Here is a 19525-nt window from a genome sequence, read left to right on the forward strand (position 1 = left end):
ACAAGCCCTACCTTGTCACAACACAACTGATTGGCTCAAACACATTAAGAAGGGAATAAATTCCACAAATACATTTTTAACAAGGCATACCTGTTAATTGGTTGAGAGAATGCCAAAAGTGTGCAAAGCCGTCAGTGTGACTACTTTGAAGAATCTCAAATATAAAATATATATTTAGGTTTTCTACATTATTCCATACAGTGGGGCAAAAAAGTATTTAGTCAGCCACCAATTGTGCAAGTTCTCCAACATAAAAAGATGAAAGGCCTGTAATTTTCATCATAGGTACACTTCACTTCAACTAGACAAAATGAGAAAGAAAATCACATTTGAGGATTTTTAATGAATTTATTTGCAAATTACGGTGGAAAATAAGTATTTGGTCACCTACAAACAAGCAAGATTTCTGTCTCTCACAGACTTGTAACTTCTTCTTTAAGAGGCTCCTCTGTCCTCCACTCGTTACATGTATTAATGGCACCTGTTTGAACTTGTTCTCTGTATAAAAGACACCTGTCCACAACGTCAAACAGTCACACTCCAAACTCCACTATGGCCAAGACCAAAGAGCTGTCAAAGGATACCAGAAACAAAATTGTAGACCTGCACCAGGCTGGGAAGACTGAATCTGCAGTAGGTAAGCAGCTTCGTTTGAAAACATCAACTGTGGGAGCAATTATTAGGAAATGGAAGACATACAAGACCACTGATAATCTCCCTCGATCTGGGGCTCCACGCAAGATCTCACCCCGTGGGGTCAAAAATTATCACAAAAACGGTGAGCAAAATTCCCAGAACCACACGAGGGGACCCAGTGAATGACCTGCAGAGAGCTGGGACCAAAGTAACAAAGCCTACCACCAGTAACACACTAAGAATGCTGAGTTGCATCCAAAGAACAACATACCTACTGTGAAGCATGGGGGTGGAAACATCATACTTTGGGGCTGTTTTTCTGCAAAGGGACCAGGACGACTGATCCGTATAAAGGAAAGAATGAATGGGGCCATGTATCGTGAGATTTTGAGTGAACCTCCTTCCATCAGCAAGGGCATTGAAGATGAAACGTGGCTGGGTCTTTCAGCATGACAATGATCCCAAACACACCGCCGGGAAACAAGGAGTGGCTTCGTAAGAAGCATTTCAAGGTCCTGGAGTGGCCTAGCCAGTCTCCAGATCTCAACCCCATAGAAAATCTTTGGAGGGAGTTGAAAGTCCGTGTTGCCCAGCAACAGCCGCAAGACATCACTGCTCTAGAGGAGATCTGCATGGTGGAATGGGCCAAAATACCAGCAACAGTGTGTGAAAACTTTGAAGACTTACAGAAAACGTTTGACCTCTGTCATTGCCAACAAAGGGTATATGACAAAGTATTGCAACTTTTGTTATTGACCAAATACTTATTTTCCACCATAATTTGCAAATAAATTCATTAAAAATCCTACAATGTGATTTTTTTTTCTGGATTTATTTCCTTCTCATTTTGTCTGTCATTGTTGAAGTGTACCTATGATTAAAATTACAGGCCTCATCTTTTTAAGTGGGAGAACTTGCACAATTGGTGGCTGACTAAATAGGTTTTTGCCCCACTGTATGTGTTATTTCTCAGTTTTGATGTCGTCTATTTTACAATGTAGAAAATGGTAAGGTGTGTCAACTTTTGACTGGTACTTTACATTACCTCAATTACCTCGACTAACCTGTGCCTCCCCCGCACATTTCCCCAGTACTGGTACCCCCTGTATATAACCTTGTTATTGTTATTTTATTGTTGCTCTTTTATGTTATTTTTACTTTATTTTGAAAAATATTTTTTCAACTGCATTGTTGGATAAGGGCTTGTAAATACGTGTTTCATGGTAAGGTCTACAGTAATACAATTTGATTAGCTGTAGAGCATGTTGTCCTTCTAGCAGTTTCTCCCATCTCAGCCAAGGAACTGTCAGAGTTGCATTTGGTTCTTGGTCACCTCCCTGACCAAGGTCCTTCTTGCCCGGTTTCCCAGTTTGGTCAGACGGCCAGCTGTAGGCATAGTCTGGTTAGTTCCAAATGTTTTTCAATTGTCCAATGATGGATAGCATTGTGCTCTTGGAACCTTTCAACTCTCTAGAAATTGTTTTATACCCTTTGCCAGATAAACCATACCAGTCAGAAGTTTTGACACACCTTCTCATTGCAGGGTTTTTCTTTATTTTTACGATTTTCTATATTGTAGAATAATAGTGAAGACATCAACACTATGAAATAACACATGGAATCATGTATTATCCAAAAGTGTTAAACAAATCAAAAATATATTCAAAGTAGCCACCCTTTGCCTTGATGACAGCTTTGCACACGCTTGTCATTCTGTCAACCAGCTTCATGAGATAGTTACCTGGAATGTATTTCAATTAACAGGTGTGCCTTGGCTCAAACGCATTAAGAACTTTTGACAATCAGTTGTGTTGTGACAGGGTAGGGGTGGTATACAGAAGATAGCCCTATTTGGTAAAAGACCAAGTCCATATTATGGCAAGAACAGCTCAAATAAGCAAAGAGAAACGACAGTCCATTATTACTAAAGGTCCAGTCAAGAACTTTTAAAGTTTCTTCAAGTGCAGTTGCAAAAACCATCAATCGCTATGATGAAACTGGCCACAGGAAAGGATGACCCAGAGTTACGTCTGCTGCAGAGAATAAGTTCATTAGAGTTCCCAGCCTTAGAAATTGCAGCCGAAATACATGCTACCACAGCATTCTGCATCGATACCCCATCCCGCCTGGTTTGGGCTATCAATTATTTTTCAACAGGCCAGTGACCCAACACACCTCCAGGCGGTGTAAGGGCTATTTGACCAGGAAGGAGAGTGATGAAGTGCTGCATCAGATGACCTGGCCTCCACAATCACCCGACCTCAACCAAATTAAGATGGTTTGTGATGAGTCGGACCGCAGAGTGAATGAAAAGCAGCCAGCAACTCCTTCAATACTGTTGTAAAAGCATTCCAGGTGAAGCTAGTTGAGAGAATGCCAAGAGTGTGCAAAGCTGTCAAGGCAAAAGGTGGCTACTTTGAAGAATATAAAATATATTTGGATTTGTTTAACACTTTTTTGGGGGGGGGTACTGCCATATGTGTAATTTCATAGTTTTGTAGTCTTCACTATTATTCTATAAGGTAGATAATAGTAAAAATAAAGAAACCCTTGAATGAAAATTTAAGTCAAATTTTTGACTGGTACTGGATGCCTTGTCACAATCTCTGAGATATACGGACAGCTTCTTGGACTTCATGGTATAGTTTCTGCTCTGACATGCACTTTCAACTGTGGGGCCTTATACAGACAGGTGTTTTTCTTCCTAAATCATGTCCAAACAGTTGAATTGGTCACAGGTGGACTCCAAGTTGTAGTGACATCTCAAGAAGGATACAAGGAAATTGGAAGCACCTGAGCTCAATTTGTTGTGCCCTAGCAAAGGGGTGCAAGTACTTATGTCAATTTATGTCAATTCTCAATACATTTGCGCACATAAAAAAATAAAACATGTTTTCACTGTCGTTATGGGGTATTGTGTGTGTGTGTGTGTGTGTGTGTGTGTGTGTGTGTGTGTGTGTGTGTGTGTGTGTGTGTGTGTGTGTGTGTGTGTGTGTGTGTGTGTGTGTGTGTGTGTGTGTGTGTGTGTGTGTGTGTGTGTGTGTGTGTGTGTGTGTGTGTGTGTGTGTGTGTGTGTGTGTGTGTGTGGATGGATTAGAGTGGGCCAGGGCCGTGTGATACGATTGTAATTGATGGCCTGCTAGATCCGCAATCTGACTGGTTCTGAAAATGATCTGCAGGTTCATTCAAATGGACTTTCAAGCCTGCACACGCTCTAGCAAGTTGAGTTCTCCATGTTCAGGATTTCACTACTGCCCCTGAGGTTTAATCGATAGATGCACACTGTTTTCATACAGTAGATAGATCTGTATGACTGTTAGGATGTGTGAGCTATGCATTGCTCTGTTTTTGAAGCAGGCCATTTGTAGTCTTCAATGTTTACACATGCCCCATAGCTTTACATGTAAGGCCAGAAAGGGAGCTTACATGAATATCTTGGCTGGGTGGATTGCCTCTTCTGGTGTCTGCTCTCTAGGCTGTCCTGAGGCATGCTGTTGGGTCTCTCACTTACTTACAGACCGACAGCATACACAATATGCACATACACATAGGGTACTATACATATCTGTGTGTGTGTGTGTGCAACCTCATTCCCAGACACACAGCCAGAATAATCACACACTGACTACAAGGGTCAGGGATTGCAACAACCAGGAGACCCAAAGCAAACAAGCTAGTGAAAGGATACCAATAGGAATGAACAAACTTCTCCTCTCTCATTTTCAAAAATTTGTAGTTATCAAGCTGTGCATTTGGGTATTGACCAAGCCACCCTGACGCAGCCTAACCCACACATACTGTAGACGTGGGATGGCTGAGACAAGCTTGCCACACAGTTCTTTGTACATGAAGTCATCTATGTCATTGAGATGATTGACATGTTTAAATGATGGTGAAATCCTTTGGAAGTGTTACTGAGAGCCGCATGCTCGCTCCATTTCTAAGAATGCTTCTGCAGAACCCACTGAAACAACTACAGGTCTCGTCTTCTCTGCTCTTCAGAGCATGAAAACATCTCCAGAGGCTTGCTGTCTTTGCTTTTATTTGTTCATTTGACACCGCAGCTCTGGAGGTGAAGCATGCACCGCTGGACTGGCAAGTGTGATGGACACAGTGTCGGAAGTTGCTCACACCCATCTCTGTCCCTCTACCTTTTCATGTGGGGTTGCATTTCACTACAGCCAAAAGATGATTCGATAAATAGCTTCAGCATTGTCCAATTGCTACATTAACTGAATGGAGTATATGGAGTATTATATCTACAAATGAGATGATTGAGGCCAATAATGGACAAATGAATGCGTTGCCACACTTTCAAACCTTGTGACGTCCGAAAGTTCCTTGAAAGCTGGAAATCGGGAAGTTCCTTGAAGGAGAATTTAACTTAAAGAAGCTGTGATGCGTTTCGTTCTGTTTCGATAGAGATTGCTCTTGCAGTAACAGCACTATAGTTTAATAACAGTATATAGACCCTATGATTTCGCATAGGCAATTTGATGTAGGCCTAAGCAAGGATACGATTGTTGGTTGTGATTGACAGCCATCTTCTAGTCCTCCTTACTCTGCATGTCTGCCAGAATGATGCCCGGCGGCTAGCAATGAAATCATTCATCAGCCAATGTTTAAATTGTATTCACTAAGGTAATGGTAGTGTCTACTCTCCCTCCCTGTCCGCCAGAAGCCTCCTGGACATTACCGATGACTAACGTAAATCAAAAGGCTCTCTCAGTGAGTGCACAAGGTTCACTCCAGGTGCAACAATAAGTATGTGTGAGAGAATAGCGCATGGTCTGGGTTTAATTTCTGATGCAAGATCTTTGCATTATTTGTGGGTCACTACACTACTGACGGTGTGTTTTGTGAGTGTCTGGTGTAATGAATGACAAGGTGGGAGAGGTCACGCTCTCATGTTTCACCGCCACCTCTGCCTGTGAGAGGAGCCATTTGATCTTGTCCTCCTTTTAAGACCTATATGGTTATGACCTCTACCAGTTCCCTTTCTCTCCCTTACAACCAAGACCCCCTGTCGCAAGGAACGAATTCAGTATCACTTTATCACTGACGCTATTCTTGGAGGCTTATCTCATGTTATTTTAACTACATTTGTGCTATACGTCAGACTTCACCACAGAGGTATTTTTAGACTTGGAGTGTGTTTCTTGGCATGTTGGCTGCAGTTTTAACCCGTTATCTGTAGGTAGCACCATCTGGGACTCAGTTTTTTCCTATTCCTATTTGAGTCTGTGCAATATACATAATGGTGTTAATGAGAAAGTAATTTACCGTAAAACTTCTATTTAATAGCCTGGATGTTTTATTTGCTTTAAATCACTGAACACAACAGGCGCTTATTAGAGACGGGCTTATAAAAATAAAGGTTATTTTTTATTTGCCGGGCAATGTGTTGAGACTTTTTACGTTTTACGGTACTCTTGATTTGAGTTGTTTTAAACAGTTTGTTTTATACTGAACCAAAATATATAAACGCAATGCTTTCAAAGATTTTACTGAGTTACAGTTCATATAAGGAAATCAGTCAATTGAAATAAATGAATTAGGCCCTAAGCTATGGATTTCACATGACTGGGCAGGGGTGCAGCCATGGATGGGCCTGGGAGGGCATAGGCCCACCCATTGGGGAGCCAAGCCCAGCCGATCAGAATGAATTCTTCCCCACAAATGGGCAGTATTACAGATGGAAATACTCCTCAGCAACCCCACCCGAAACCCCCTCAGACGATCCCACAGGTGAAGAAGCCGGATGGCGTGGATGTACTGCCAAATTCTCTGAAACTGTTGGCAGCTTATTGTAGAGAAATTAACATGACATTTTCTGGCATAGCTCTCGTGGACACTCCTGCAGTCAGTATGCCAATTGCACACCCCCTCAAAACTTGAGACATCTGTGGCATTGTGTTGTGTGACAAAAATCAGCTTCTTGATATGCAAAACCTGTCAGGTGGATGGATTTTCTTGGCAATGGAGAAATTCTCACTAATAGGGCTGTAAACAAATTTGTGGACAAAATTTGAGAGAAATAAGCTTCATGTACATATTAAACTTTCCTGGGATATTTTTTCAGCTCATGAAACATAGGACCAACACTGTACACGTTGCGTTTATATTTTTGTTCAGTGTAGTTAAGAATGTGGTGGAATATCAGCTTACCGTGTTTATTTAGGCACATTCCTCCAAGACTGATGTTGATGCTCATGCTGATTCTAATGCTGATATGCATGTTGACATTGTCATCTCCCTCCCCCCCATGGCAGGCCTATGAGCTTTCCACATTGACAGGAACCCAGGTCCTGCTACTGGTGGCCAGCGAGACGGGCCATGTCTACACGTTTGCCACGCGGAAGCTCCAGCCCATGATCACCAGCGAGACGGGCAAGGCCCTCATCCAGACGTGCCTCAATTCTCCAGACTCGCCCCCCCGCAACGACCCCTCCACTGACCAGCGTATGAGCGCCACAGGCTTCGAGGAGACGGACCTTACCTACCAGGTGTCTGAGTCAGAGAGCCTTGGGGAGACCAAGGTGAGTTCTGATGCTGGTCTTCACCGTAAGGACCAGGGTTGTATTCATTAGTCACCAAACTAGTTTTGTAAACCCGACCCTAGGCAACAGCAGTCACTAGTAGGGGTGTAACAGTTCACCAAACCACGGTTCGGTACGTTTTGGTGTCATGTTTCAGTACAGGAGGAAAATGAAATGCCAACAGTTACTGTAGTTAATTTTTGTTTATTTAAGCTGCGAAGGGCTGCTTGAATTCAGATGGTAGACTGTTTTTTTTGTGTGTGTCTTGTTCTGGTGGTAGGAATACTGGGGTGACGTCGCTGTAAATGTGTCAACCTGTTTGAGGTGTTGGCAGCTGCATAGGCTATTCTCGTTGAGTAGTACTCTCTGTCTATCGCTGTTGTAATTTACTGGGAAACCAAAATGTTCCCAAACTGTAGATTTTAAACGATGATGGCGAGTCCTCCACTACTCGCCATCGTACAGAACTAAACTCAGCAAAAAACGAAACGTCCCTTTTTCAGGACCCTGTCTTTCAAAGATAATTCGTAAAAATCCAAATACCTTCACAGATCTTCATTGTAAAGGGTTTAAACACTGTTTCCCATGTTTGTTCAATGAACCGTAAACAATTAATGAACATGCACCTATGGAACGGTCGTTAAGACAAACCGCTTACAGACGGTAAACAATTAAGGTCACAGTTATGAGATCTTAGGACACTAAAGAGGCCTTTCTACTTACTCTGAAAAACACCAAAAGAAAGATGCCCAGGGTCCCTGCTCATCTGCGTGAACGTGCCTTAGGCATGCTGCAAGGAGGCATGAGGACTGCAGATGTGCCCAGGGCAATACATTGCAATGTCCGTACTGTGAGACGTCTAACACAGCGCTACAGGGAGACGGGACAGACAACTGATCATCCTCGCAGTGGCAGACCACATGTAACAACACCTGCACATGATCGGTCCATCCGAACATCACACCTGCGGGACAGGTACAGGATGGCAACAACAACTACCGAGTTAAACCAGGAACGCACAATCCCTCCATCAGTGCTCAGACTGTCTGCAATAGGCTGAGAGAGGCTGGACTGGAGGCTTGTAGGCCTGTTATAAGACCGGCCCTCACCAGACATCACTGGCAACAACGTTGCCTATGGGTACAAACCCGCCGTTGCTGGACCAGACAGGACTGGCAAAAAGTGCTCTTCACTGACGAGTCGCGGTTTTGTCTAACCAGGGGTGATGGTCGGATTTGCGTTTATCGTCGAAGGAATGAGCGTCACACCGAGGTCTATACTCTGGAGCGGGATCAATTTGGAGGTGGAGGGTCCGTCATGGTCTGGGGCGGTGTGTTACAGCATCATCGGACTAAGCTTGTTGTCATTGCAGGCAATCTCAATGCTATGCGTTACAGGGAAGACATCCTCCTCCCTCATGTTGGTACCCTCCCTGCAGGCTCATCCTGACATGACCCTCCATCATGACAATGTCACCAGCCATCCTGCTCGTTCTGTCTGTGATTTCCTGCAAGTAAGGAATGTCTGTGTTCTGCCATGGCCAGTGAAGAGCCTGTATCTCAATCCCATTGAGCACGTCTGGGACCTGTTGGATCGGAGGGTGGTGAGGGTTAGGGCCATTCTCCCCCCAGAAATGTTCAGGAACTTGCAGGTGCCTTGGTGGAAGATTGATGTAACATCGCACAGCAAGAACTGGCAAATCTGGTGCAGTCCATGAGGAGGAGATGCACTGCAGTACTTAATGCAGCTGGTGGCCACACCAGATACGACTGTTGCTTTTGATTTTGACCCCTACTTTGTTCAGGGGCACATTATTCCATTTCTGCTAGTCACATGTCTGTGGAACTTGTTCAGTTGTTGAGTCTTGTTATGTTCATGAAAATATGTACACGTTTTAGTTCCTGGCTGTGGCTCACTAAAGGACAGTTTGAAAATAGGCAATTTAATATTTTAATTTTGATTACAATGTGCGCATAAGCTTTAGTTTTAACGCACTAGCCTAAAATACTTTTTAAATGTTTTGTTTTTTAGCTCAGATTTTCTCGAGGCATACAGTGCAGTGTACGCATAGCCTATAGGCCTAGTGTTTTTAGAAATGTTTACAAATGAATTTAAAATGTAAAGTTGAATTGCCTTGAGTGTTGTGTTATGTTTTCGAGGAAAATCTAACACATCACGGAGTACCGCTCTTGATATTTTCAAGCGTGGTGGCTGCATCATGTAATGGGTATATACGCTTGTCAATGTAATAGAGCTAAGCACAGACATAATCCCAGAGGGAAATCTGGTATAGGGAAAGTAAAGGGAGGATACAGTGCCTTTCAAAAGAATTCATCCCCCTTGGTGCTTTTCCTATTTTGTTGCGTTACAACCTGTAATTTAAATGGATTTGTATTTGGATTTCATGTAATAGACATACACAAAAGTGAAATTTAAAAAATTACTTGTTTAAAAAAAAATATAAACGGAAAAGTGGTGCGTGCATATGTATTCACCCCCCTTTGCTATGAAGCCCCTAAATAAGATCTGGTGCAACCAATTACCTTCAGAAGTCACATAATTAGTTAAATCAAATTTATTTATATAGCCCTTCTTACATCAGCTGATATCTCAAAGTGCTGCACAGAAACCCAGCCTAAAACCCCAAACGGCAAGCAATGCAGGTGTAGAAACACGGTGGCTAGGAAAAACTCCCTAGAAAGGCCAAAACCTAGGAAGAAACTTTGAGAGGAACAATATTCAATCAATCCCAATCCCTATACCAGTCTGCTGTTCCCACATGCTTCAAGAGGGCCACCATTGTTCCTGTTCCCAAGAAAGCTATGGTAACTGAGCTAAACGACTACCGCCCCGTAGCACTCACTTCCGTCATCATGAAGTGCTTTGAGAGACTAGTCAAGGACCATATCACCTCCACCCTACCTGACACCCTAGACCCACTCCAATTTGCTTACCGCCCAAATAGGTCCACAGACGATGCAATCTCAACCACACTGCACACTGCCCTAACCCACCTGGACAAGAGGAATACCTATGTGAGAATGCTGTTCATCGACTACAGCTCGGCATTCAACACCATAGTACCCTCCAAGCTCGTCATCAAGCTCGAGACCCTGGGTCTCGACCCCGCCCTGTGCAACTGGGTACTGGACTTCCTGACGGGCCGCCCCCAGGTGGTGAGGGTAGGCAACAACATCTCCTCCCCGCTGATCCTCAACACGGGGGCCCCACAAGGGTGCGTTCTGAGCCCTCTCCTGTACTCCCTGTTCACCCACGACTGCGTGGCCACGCACGCCTCCAACTCAATCATCAAGTTTGCGGACGACACAACAGTGGTAGGCTTGATTACCAACAACGACGAGACGGCCTACAGGGAGGAGGTGAGGGCCCTCGGAGTGTGGTGTCAGGAAAATAACCTCACAATCAACGTCAACAAAACTAAGGAGATGATTGTGGACTTCAGGAAACAGCAGAGGGAACACCCCCCCTATCCACATCGATGGAACAGTAGTGGAGAGGGTAGCTAGTTTTAAGTTCCTCGGCATACACATCACAGACAAACTGAATTGGTCCACTCACACTGACAGCGTCGTGAAGAAGGCGCAGCAGCGCCTATTCAACCTCAGGAGGCTGAAGAAATTCGGCTTGTCACCAAAAGCACTCACAAACTTCTACAGATGCACAATCGAGAGCATCCTGGCGGGCTGTATCACCGCCTGGTACGGCAACTGCTCCGCCCTCAACCGTAAGGCTCTCCAAAGGGTAGTGAGGACTGCACAACGCATCACCGGGGGCAAACTACCTGCCCTCAAGGACACCTACACCACCCGTTGTTACAGGAAGGCCATAAAGATCATCAAGGACATCAACCACCCGAACCACTGCCTGTTCACCCCGCTATCATCCAGAAGGCGAGGTCAGTACAGGTGCATCAAAGCTGGGACCGAGAGACTGAAAAACAGCTTCTATCTCAAGGCCATCAGACTGTTAAACAGCCACCACTAACACTGAGTGGCTGCTGCCAACACACTGTCATTGACACTGACCCAACTCCAGCCATTTTAATAATGGGAATTGATGGGAAATGATGTAAATATATCACTAACCACTTTAAACAATGCTACCTTATATAATGTTACTTACCCTACATTATTCATCTCATATGCATATGTATATACTGTACTCTACATCATCGACTGCATCCTTATGTAACACATGTATCACTAGCCACTTTAACTATGCCACTTTGTTTACTTTGTCTACACACTCATCTCATATGTATATACTGTACTCGATACCATCTACTGTATGCTGCTCTGTACCATCACTCATTCATATATCCTTATGTACATGTTCCTTATCCCCTTACACTGTGTATAAGACAGTAGTTTTGGAATTGTTAGTTAGATTACTTGTTGGTTATCACTGCATTGTCGGAACTAGAAGCACAAGCATTTCGCTACACTCGCATTAACATCTGCTAACCATGTGTATGTGACAAATAAAATGTGATTTGATTTGATTTAGCCGCATGCAGAACAGTGGCAACTGGAGCAGCAGCACGGCCAGGTGGCCTGGGGACAGTAAGGAGTCATCATGCCAGGTAGTCAGTCCTGAGGCATGGTCCTAGGGCTCAGGTCCTCCGAGAGAGAGAATGAGAGAATTAGAGAGAGCATACTTAAATTCACACATGACACCGGATAAGACAGGAGAAATAATCCAGATATAACAGACTGACCCTAGCCCCCCGACACATACACTACTGCAGCATAAATACTGGAGGGGTCAGGAGACACTGTGGCCCCATCCGATGATATCCCCGGACAGGGCCAAACAGGAAGGATATAACCCCACCCACTTTGCCAAAGCACAGCCCCCACACCACTAGAGGGATATCTTCAACCACCAACTTACCATCCTGAGACAATGCCGAGTATAGCCCACAAAGATCTCCGCCACGGCACAACCCAAGGGGGGGGTGCCAACCCAGACAGGAAGACCATGTCAGTGACTCAACCCACTCAAGTGACGCACCCTTCCTAGGGACGGCATGCAAGAGCACCAGTAAGCCAGTGACTCTGCCCCTGTAATAGGGTTAGAGGCAGAGAATCCCAGTGGAGCGAGGGGAACCGGCCAGGCAGAGACAGCAAGGGCGTTTCGTTGATCCAGAGCCTTTCCGTTCACCTTCACACTCCTGGGCCAGACTACACTCAATCATATGACCTACTGAAGAGATGAGTCTTCGGTAAAGACTTAAAGGTTGAGACCGAGTCTGCGTCTCTCACATGGGTAGGCAGACCATTCCATAAAAATGGAACTCTATAGGAGAAAGCCCTGCCTCCAGCTGTTTGCTTAGAAATTCTAGGGACAATTAGGAGGCCTTCGTCTTGTGACCGTAGCGTACATGTAGGTATGTACGGCAGGACCAAATCGGAAATATAGGTAGGAGCAAGTCCATGTAATGCTTTGTAGGTTAGCAGTAAAACCTTGAAATCAGCCCTTGCCTTAACAGGAAGCCAGTGTAGGGAGGCTAGCACTGGAGTCATATTATCATTTTTTTTTGGTTGTAGTCAGGATTCTAGCAGCCGTATTTAGCACTAACTGAAATGTATTTCATGCTTTATCCAGGTAGCCGGAAAGTAGAGGATTGCAGTAGTCTAACCTAGAAGTAACAAGCATGGATTAATTTTTCTGCAACATTTTTGGACAAAGTTGATGATATGATATGATATGTTCTTGATATGTTCGTCAAAAGAGAGATCAGGGTCCAGAATAACGCCAAGTCCAACGCTATAACGACCTGCCTCTCTCGTTGCACTCCACAAGGAGACTGCCTGTTACGCGACTGCAATAAGCCAATGTAAGTTGCTAGCGAGCATTAAACTTATCTTAGAAAAAACAATCAATCATAATCACTAGTTAACTACACATGGTTGATGATATTACTAGATATTATCTAGCGTGTCCTGCGTTGCATATAATCTGACTGATCTTACAAGTATCTAAGTATCTGACTGAGCAGTGGTAGGCAGAAGCAGGCGTGTAAACATTTATTCAAACAGCACTTTCGGGCGTTTTGCCAGCAGCTCTTCGTTGTGCGTCAAGCATTACCCTGTTTATGACTTCAAGCCTATCAACTTCTGAGATGAGGCTGGTGTAACTGAAGTGAAATGGCTAGCTAGTTAGCACGCGCTAATAGCATTTCAAACGTCACTCACTCTGAGCCTTCTAGTAGTTGTTCCCCTTGCTCTGCATGGGTAACGCTGCTTCGATGGTGGCTGTTGTCGTTGTGTTGCTGGTTCGAGCCCAGGGAGAAGCGAGGAGTGGGACGGAAGCTATACTGTTACACTGGCAATACTAAAGTGTCTATAAGAACATCCAATAGTCAAAGGTTAATGAAATACAAATGGTATAGAGGGAAATAGTCCTATAATTCCTATAATAACCACAATTTAAAACCTCTTACCTGGGAATATTGAAGACTCATGTTAAAAGGAACCACCAGCTTTCATATGTTCTCGTGTTCTGAGCAAGGAACTGAAACGTTATCTTTCTTACATAGCACATATTGCACTTTTACTTTCTTCTCCAACACTTTGTTTTTGCATGATTTAAACCAAATTGAACATGTTTCATTATTTACTTGAGACTAAATTGATTTTATTGATGTATTATATTAAGTTAAAATAAGTGTTTATTCAGTATTGTTGTAATTGTTGTAATCATTATTATAAATAAATAAAGAATCGGACGATTAATCGGTATCGGCTTTTTTGATCCTCCAATAATCGGTATCGGCATTGAAAAATCATAATCGGTCGACCTCTAATAGAGATATCCGTTTATTATGTTCAACGTACTGTAGGAGGGACAATCACAGGAGCCAGCTCTTTCAGTAGTTTCGTTGGATTAGGGTCCAGTATGCTGCTTGAAGGTTTAGACGCCATGATTATTTTCATCATTGTGTCAAGAGATATATAGTACTAAAACACTTGAGTGTCTCCCTAGATCCTGGCAACTGAGCTTTGGAGGAATACACATTTAAAGAGGAGTCCGTAATTTGCTTTCTAATGATCATGATCTTTTCCTCAAAGAAGTTCAGGAATATTTTACTAGTGAAGTGAAAGCCATCCTCTTTTGGGGAATGCTGCTTTTTAGTTAGCTTTGCGATAGTGTCCAAAAGAACAGATGACTGGTAAACTGGTCAGAATTGAAGGAATGATGGATGGCACTGCCTTTTGACATCCACGTCTTCGGTGCCCGGGGAACAGTGTGTTAACTGCCTTGCTCAGGGGCAGAACAACAGATTTTTACCTTGTCAGCTCGTGGATTCGATCCAGCGCTCTAACCACTAGTTTAGTCTGCTTTCCAACAGACACTGGGAGACAAATTCACCTTTCAGCAGGACAATAACCTAAAACACAAGGCCAAATATACGCCAGAGTTGCTTACCAAGATGAGATTTGAATGTTCCTAAGTGGCCTAGTTACAGTTTTGACTTAAGTCACATTGTAAATCTTGAAGAATTTAAATAATAATATGCAAATATTGTACAATCTTGGTGTGCAAAGCTCTTAGACTTTCCCAGAAAGACTCATAACTTTAATCGCTGCCAAAGGTGATTGTAGCGTGTGTATTGACTCAGGGGTGTGAATACTTTTGTAAATGAGATTTCTGTATTTCATTTTCCATTAATGTGCTTGTTTCTACAAACATGTTTTCACTTTGTCATTATGGGGTCGATGGGAATTGTAAAAAAAAAAAATATTGAATCCCTTTTGAATTCCGGCAGTAATGTAGTTCCTCTATGCCAAACTGACGTTCTGTCATGTACAGACGCCGGACATTGTGGGAAAATTGAAAATTGTGTGAGGCGACCCGGGTGTCTAGAGCGACCATATGAAAACAGACCGAGGGATTACCAGAACACCAATAAGAAATCCTTATTTTTGTTTTCCCTGGCAAAACAAAGCCAGAACAAACTGGCTTTGGAACAGAAACAGAATCGCATCTGCATGTTCTGCTCATCAGGTTACCTGTACTGTAGTGCTGGCCTGTTCCCAAGTGTTTACAAAATTAAAAAACAACCCCACATCTCTAGCTTAAACTGACAGATTTCGATGGGGCGCGTCAATATAAAGATGAAGCACCAGAGCGCTACTACTAGATGCTCCACCCAGAATATTCCAGCCAAGCACAGCAGAGGAGAACTAGACTTGTTCATCAGATACACATTAAGTTATGGAAACTCAGTTTACCGGTATGCGTAAACCTCTGAGTGTCTTATTAAACTCGAGGCAACCTCTTTTGGCTTGTTGCTTGCGGTTCGGTTTGATTTGTCTGCTAAATCACCTTTAATTGGCTCAAACAGCCTGGTTAATTATCTTGTGGCAGGAAGCAGAGGTGTAAAGATGGACCAAAAGTAGGTTATCTTCTCTCTACCTCGCTGAATCTCGGCACAGAAAAGTCTCCAAACGCCTGCCTATAAACTTGTAGATCAAGGCAAGTCTGGGTTGTTACGCAGAAGCATAATGCCTGTTGTGGTTGGTTGTAATATTCCAGTGGGGATTTCTCCAATAGACACAGGTCATGTCCACTGTATCAATGAAATAATGTTTTTTCATGATACTACTAAAGTAGTAGGCTTTGTAAAGTGCAGTGGAGAGAGATTGCAATGTTCTAAAGCCATTTGGACAGCTTATTTATAGTTAGATGTGCTTCATTACACCATGGAACACCTTGCTGCTGTTGCTCATACAGTCACATGCTAGCAGCCAGGATTTCCACACTGTAGACTTTGATTTAAGTACACTTATTTGAAGAGAAACACATCCATCCCTATGTGATCATTTCATGTTTTCACCAGTCAGTTATAGATGCGTGCTGTCTACTTCGAGAATGGTGATTGACCTTTGGGTTGTTAAGTCACTAATGCCCACTTCATTCATTGATACAAATGTTATTCTGCTTCCATGTCCATATATGGTATGGTTTCCCTGCCTGGTCTCTTGGCTGAGGCCCCTCACATTCCTTATAAGCTGCTGCTGTCTTGCAATTGTTTTTTCTCATTTAGTGATGTGGTGGGTTTCACATTAGAGTTGGGGGTTGTAGATGGAATGAAAAGATTTGGCTGTTATCAATGATCTGTCCCCTTGGATGCCATTTTTCCTTGAGACTGTGGTTGGTTGGTGATGACTCTGGGAACCTGGTACTTGGAGGGAGGGAGAGCGAGAGACTTGAGTATGGTTTGTCATTGTGAAGTCCATGTAACTTTAATACATGTGGGGATCAACGCTCGTATAGTTAGACCCCGGTAGATGGTTACTGTAGCCATGATGAACTCTTCGTTTTTTCAAAATTGCTGCTTTATGCTTCCCTGAAGTCTGGATGCCATTTGTCTTGAACAGTATGTCATACATACTGTAGAAGCTAGTCTAAACAATTCACCTTTTGGTCTGGTTGGTGTTGGGGGAGGGGGGAGATGAGGGGAGGGTCATGTGCAAGGCTAGGTGAAGCAGAAGAGTTGGGTCAGCAGCAGCCATGTGACAAGATGCAGTCGAGCATCATGTGACATTTGGCAACCTGTAGCCGGATGATGTGTGTACTACTGTACATCAGGATTCTTTCTTTCTTACCCTCACTTTCAATAGGTCTTCTCTGCATCTCTGTCACATCTGGATCCTTTAGCTTTTTTGTATTTCTCTGTTCCCGTCTGTTAGTGGGATGAAGTAAGTTACCCAAGACACTGAGAAAACAAGACGCTGATCTAAGGCAAGTGTTGTGTTTTTCTCCATAACAGTTACAGTGCCTTCAGAAAGTATTCATACCCCTTAACTTATTCAACATTTTGTTGTTACAGCCTGAATTCAAAATAGATTAAAGATGATATTTCTCTCCCATCTACACACAATACACCATAATGACAGTGAAACATGTTTTTATTTTATTTTTATGTTTGCACATTTATTGAAAATGAAATGAAGAAATATCTAATTGACAATACTTTGTAGAAGCACCTTTGGCGGCGATTACAGCTTTCAGTCATCTTGGGTATGTCTAGCAGTTTTGCACATCTGGATTTGGGGATTTTCTCCCATTCTACCCTGCAGATTTTCTCAAGCTATGTTAAGTTAGATGGGGAGTGGCGGTGAACAGCAATCTTCAAGTCTTTTCAGATTTAATGGGATTTAAGTTTGGGCTTTGATTGGGCCACCTTAAAGGACTGTCACATTCTTATTGTGAAACCATTCCAGTGTTGCTTTGGCTCTATGCTTTGGGTCATTGTTCTGTTGGAATGTAAATCTTCACCCCAGTCTAAGGTTGTTTGCACTCTGAACCAGGATCGCACTCAGAACCAGGATCTCATTAACGATTTGCCTGTATTTGGCTTTAATTGTTCCCTCTATCCTTACCAATCACTCTGTCCCTGGGAGACTAGTCAGGATTGAGGGAAAGATGAACGGAGCAAAGTACAGCGTGATCCTTGATGAAAACCTGCTCCATAGCGCTCATGACCTCAGACCGGGTCGAAGGTTCACATTCCAACCGCACACGGCACACAGCCAAGACAACGCAGGAGTGGCTTCGGGACAAGTTTCTGGATGTCCTTGAGAGGCCCAGCCGGAGCCCAGGCTTGAACCCGATTGAACATCTCTGGAGAGACCTGAAAATAGCTGACCCTAGATCTGTGTGTAAGGGTAGCATCCTAGTTTCACCATGCTACTTCTTTCTCTGCCTGGTTGCTAGTACTGTTGTAACTGTTATTATGGTGGTTTTCTTTCTTTCTATCTCGTTAATGCAGATCACGTTTCCTTACCACCACTGTTGCATTCTTCTCACTAGAAGGCCAGAGAATGCCAATTAGGATTTAACATGTTGTTTTTATAGATAGATTAATTAGTTCAGCTATACATATTTCTCAAACTTTCCCGGAAATAATTCCCCCCTCAAAGATGACGGAAGTTTATTCAGTGGTGGAAAAAGTACCCAATTTTCATCCTTGAGTAAACGTAAAGACACCTTAAAAGAAAACGACTCAAGTAAAAGTCACCCAGTAATATACTACTTGAGTAAAAGTCTAAAAGTAATTGGTTTAAAGTGTACTTAAGTATCAAAAGTAGAAGTATAAATAATTTTAAACGTCTTTTATTAAGCAAACCAGACGACACGATGTTGTTTTTTTTTGTTAATTTACAGATAGCCAGGGTCACAGTTCAACATTCAGACATAATTTACAAATGAATCATTTGTGTTTTAGTGAGTCCGCCAGATCAGAGGCAGTAGTGATGACCAGGGATGCTCTCTTGATAAGTGCGTGAATTAGACAATTTTCCTGTCCTGCTAAGCATTCAAAATGTAACGAGTACTTTTGGGTGTCAGGGAAAATATAAGGAGTAAAAAACTACATTATTTTCTTTAAGAATGTAGTGGAATAAAAGTAAAAGTTGTCAAAAATATAAATAGTGAAGTACAGACCCCAAAAAATAACTTAAGTAGTACTTAAGTAAAAATACTTTTAAGTACTTTACACCACTGAGTTTATTGAATTGAATGGCGCCGGACAAGATGGCTGACATTTTACGTGCTCCTAACCAGCTGTTATTTTGCTCGTTTTTTAGTTTTTAACTTATTTTTTTACTTATTTTGTACATAAGAGACGGTAGCAGCAACCGAAAATAACTTCTGGACAACAGAACATCAATTACTCACCACGAACTGGTAAAGAGTCTGAGTCTGACGTGAAGGATATACTGCTTTCTCGGGAACAGGCCCAAATCTCTAATTTGCGTGAAGAGAAGAAAAAGGGGGCAGAGGTCGGGCTGCCTTCTGGGAATTTGTAGGCGACAACCGCCTCTCCCTTAACGTGATCAAGACAAAGGAGATGATTGTGAACTACAGGAAAAGGAGGACTGAGTGAGTAAAGCCCCACTGCCATCCGTTCTATTGGCCAACGTGCAATCATTAGAAAATAAAATTGATGACCTACTAGCAAGATTAAACTACCAACGGGACATTAAACTGTACTATCTTCTGTTTCACCGAGTCGTGGCTGAACGTGACATGAACAACTGTATCGGCAGGATAGAACAGCAGCCTCTGGTAAGACGAGGGTTGTCAGTCTATGTATATTTTGTAAACAACAGCTGGTGCACGGTATCTAAGGAAGTCTCAAGGTTTTGCTCACCTGAGGTAGAGTATCTCATGATAAGCTGTAGACCACACTAGAGTTTTCATCTGTATTTTTCGTAACTGTCTCCATACCACCACAGACCAATGCTGGCACTAAGGCCGCACTCAATGAGCTTTATACTGCCATAAGCAAACAAGAAAACGCTCACCCAGAGGTGGCG

General features: G+C 43.0%; 1 protein-coding gene across 4 annotated transcripts in view; it reads left to right on the plus strand.

Annotated features, from left to right (window-relative positions):
* The window catches only part of LOC124041491 (serum response factor-like), a 69110-nt gene that overhangs the window by 9175 nt on the left and 40410 nt on the right, over positions 1-19525 (plus strand). For all 4 annotated transcript variants that reach the window (XM_046359135.1, XM_046359134.1, XM_046359138.1 and 1 more), the window contains exon 2: positions 6909-7175. In XM_046359135.1, coding sequence (XP_046215091.1) covers positions 6909-7175 — 267 coding nt within the window. The remainder of the gene's footprint in view (positions 1-6908; positions 7176-19525) is intronic.

This window comes from Oncorhynchus gorbuscha, linkage group LG08 (genome assembly GCF_021184085.1).
Source record: "Oncorhynchus gorbuscha isolate QuinsamMale2020 ecotype Even-year linkage group LG08, OgorEven_v1.0, whole genome shotgun sequence".
NCBI classification, from domain to species: domain Eukaryota; kingdom Metazoa; phylum Chordata; class Actinopteri; order Salmoniformes; family Salmonidae; genus Oncorhynchus; species Oncorhynchus gorbuscha.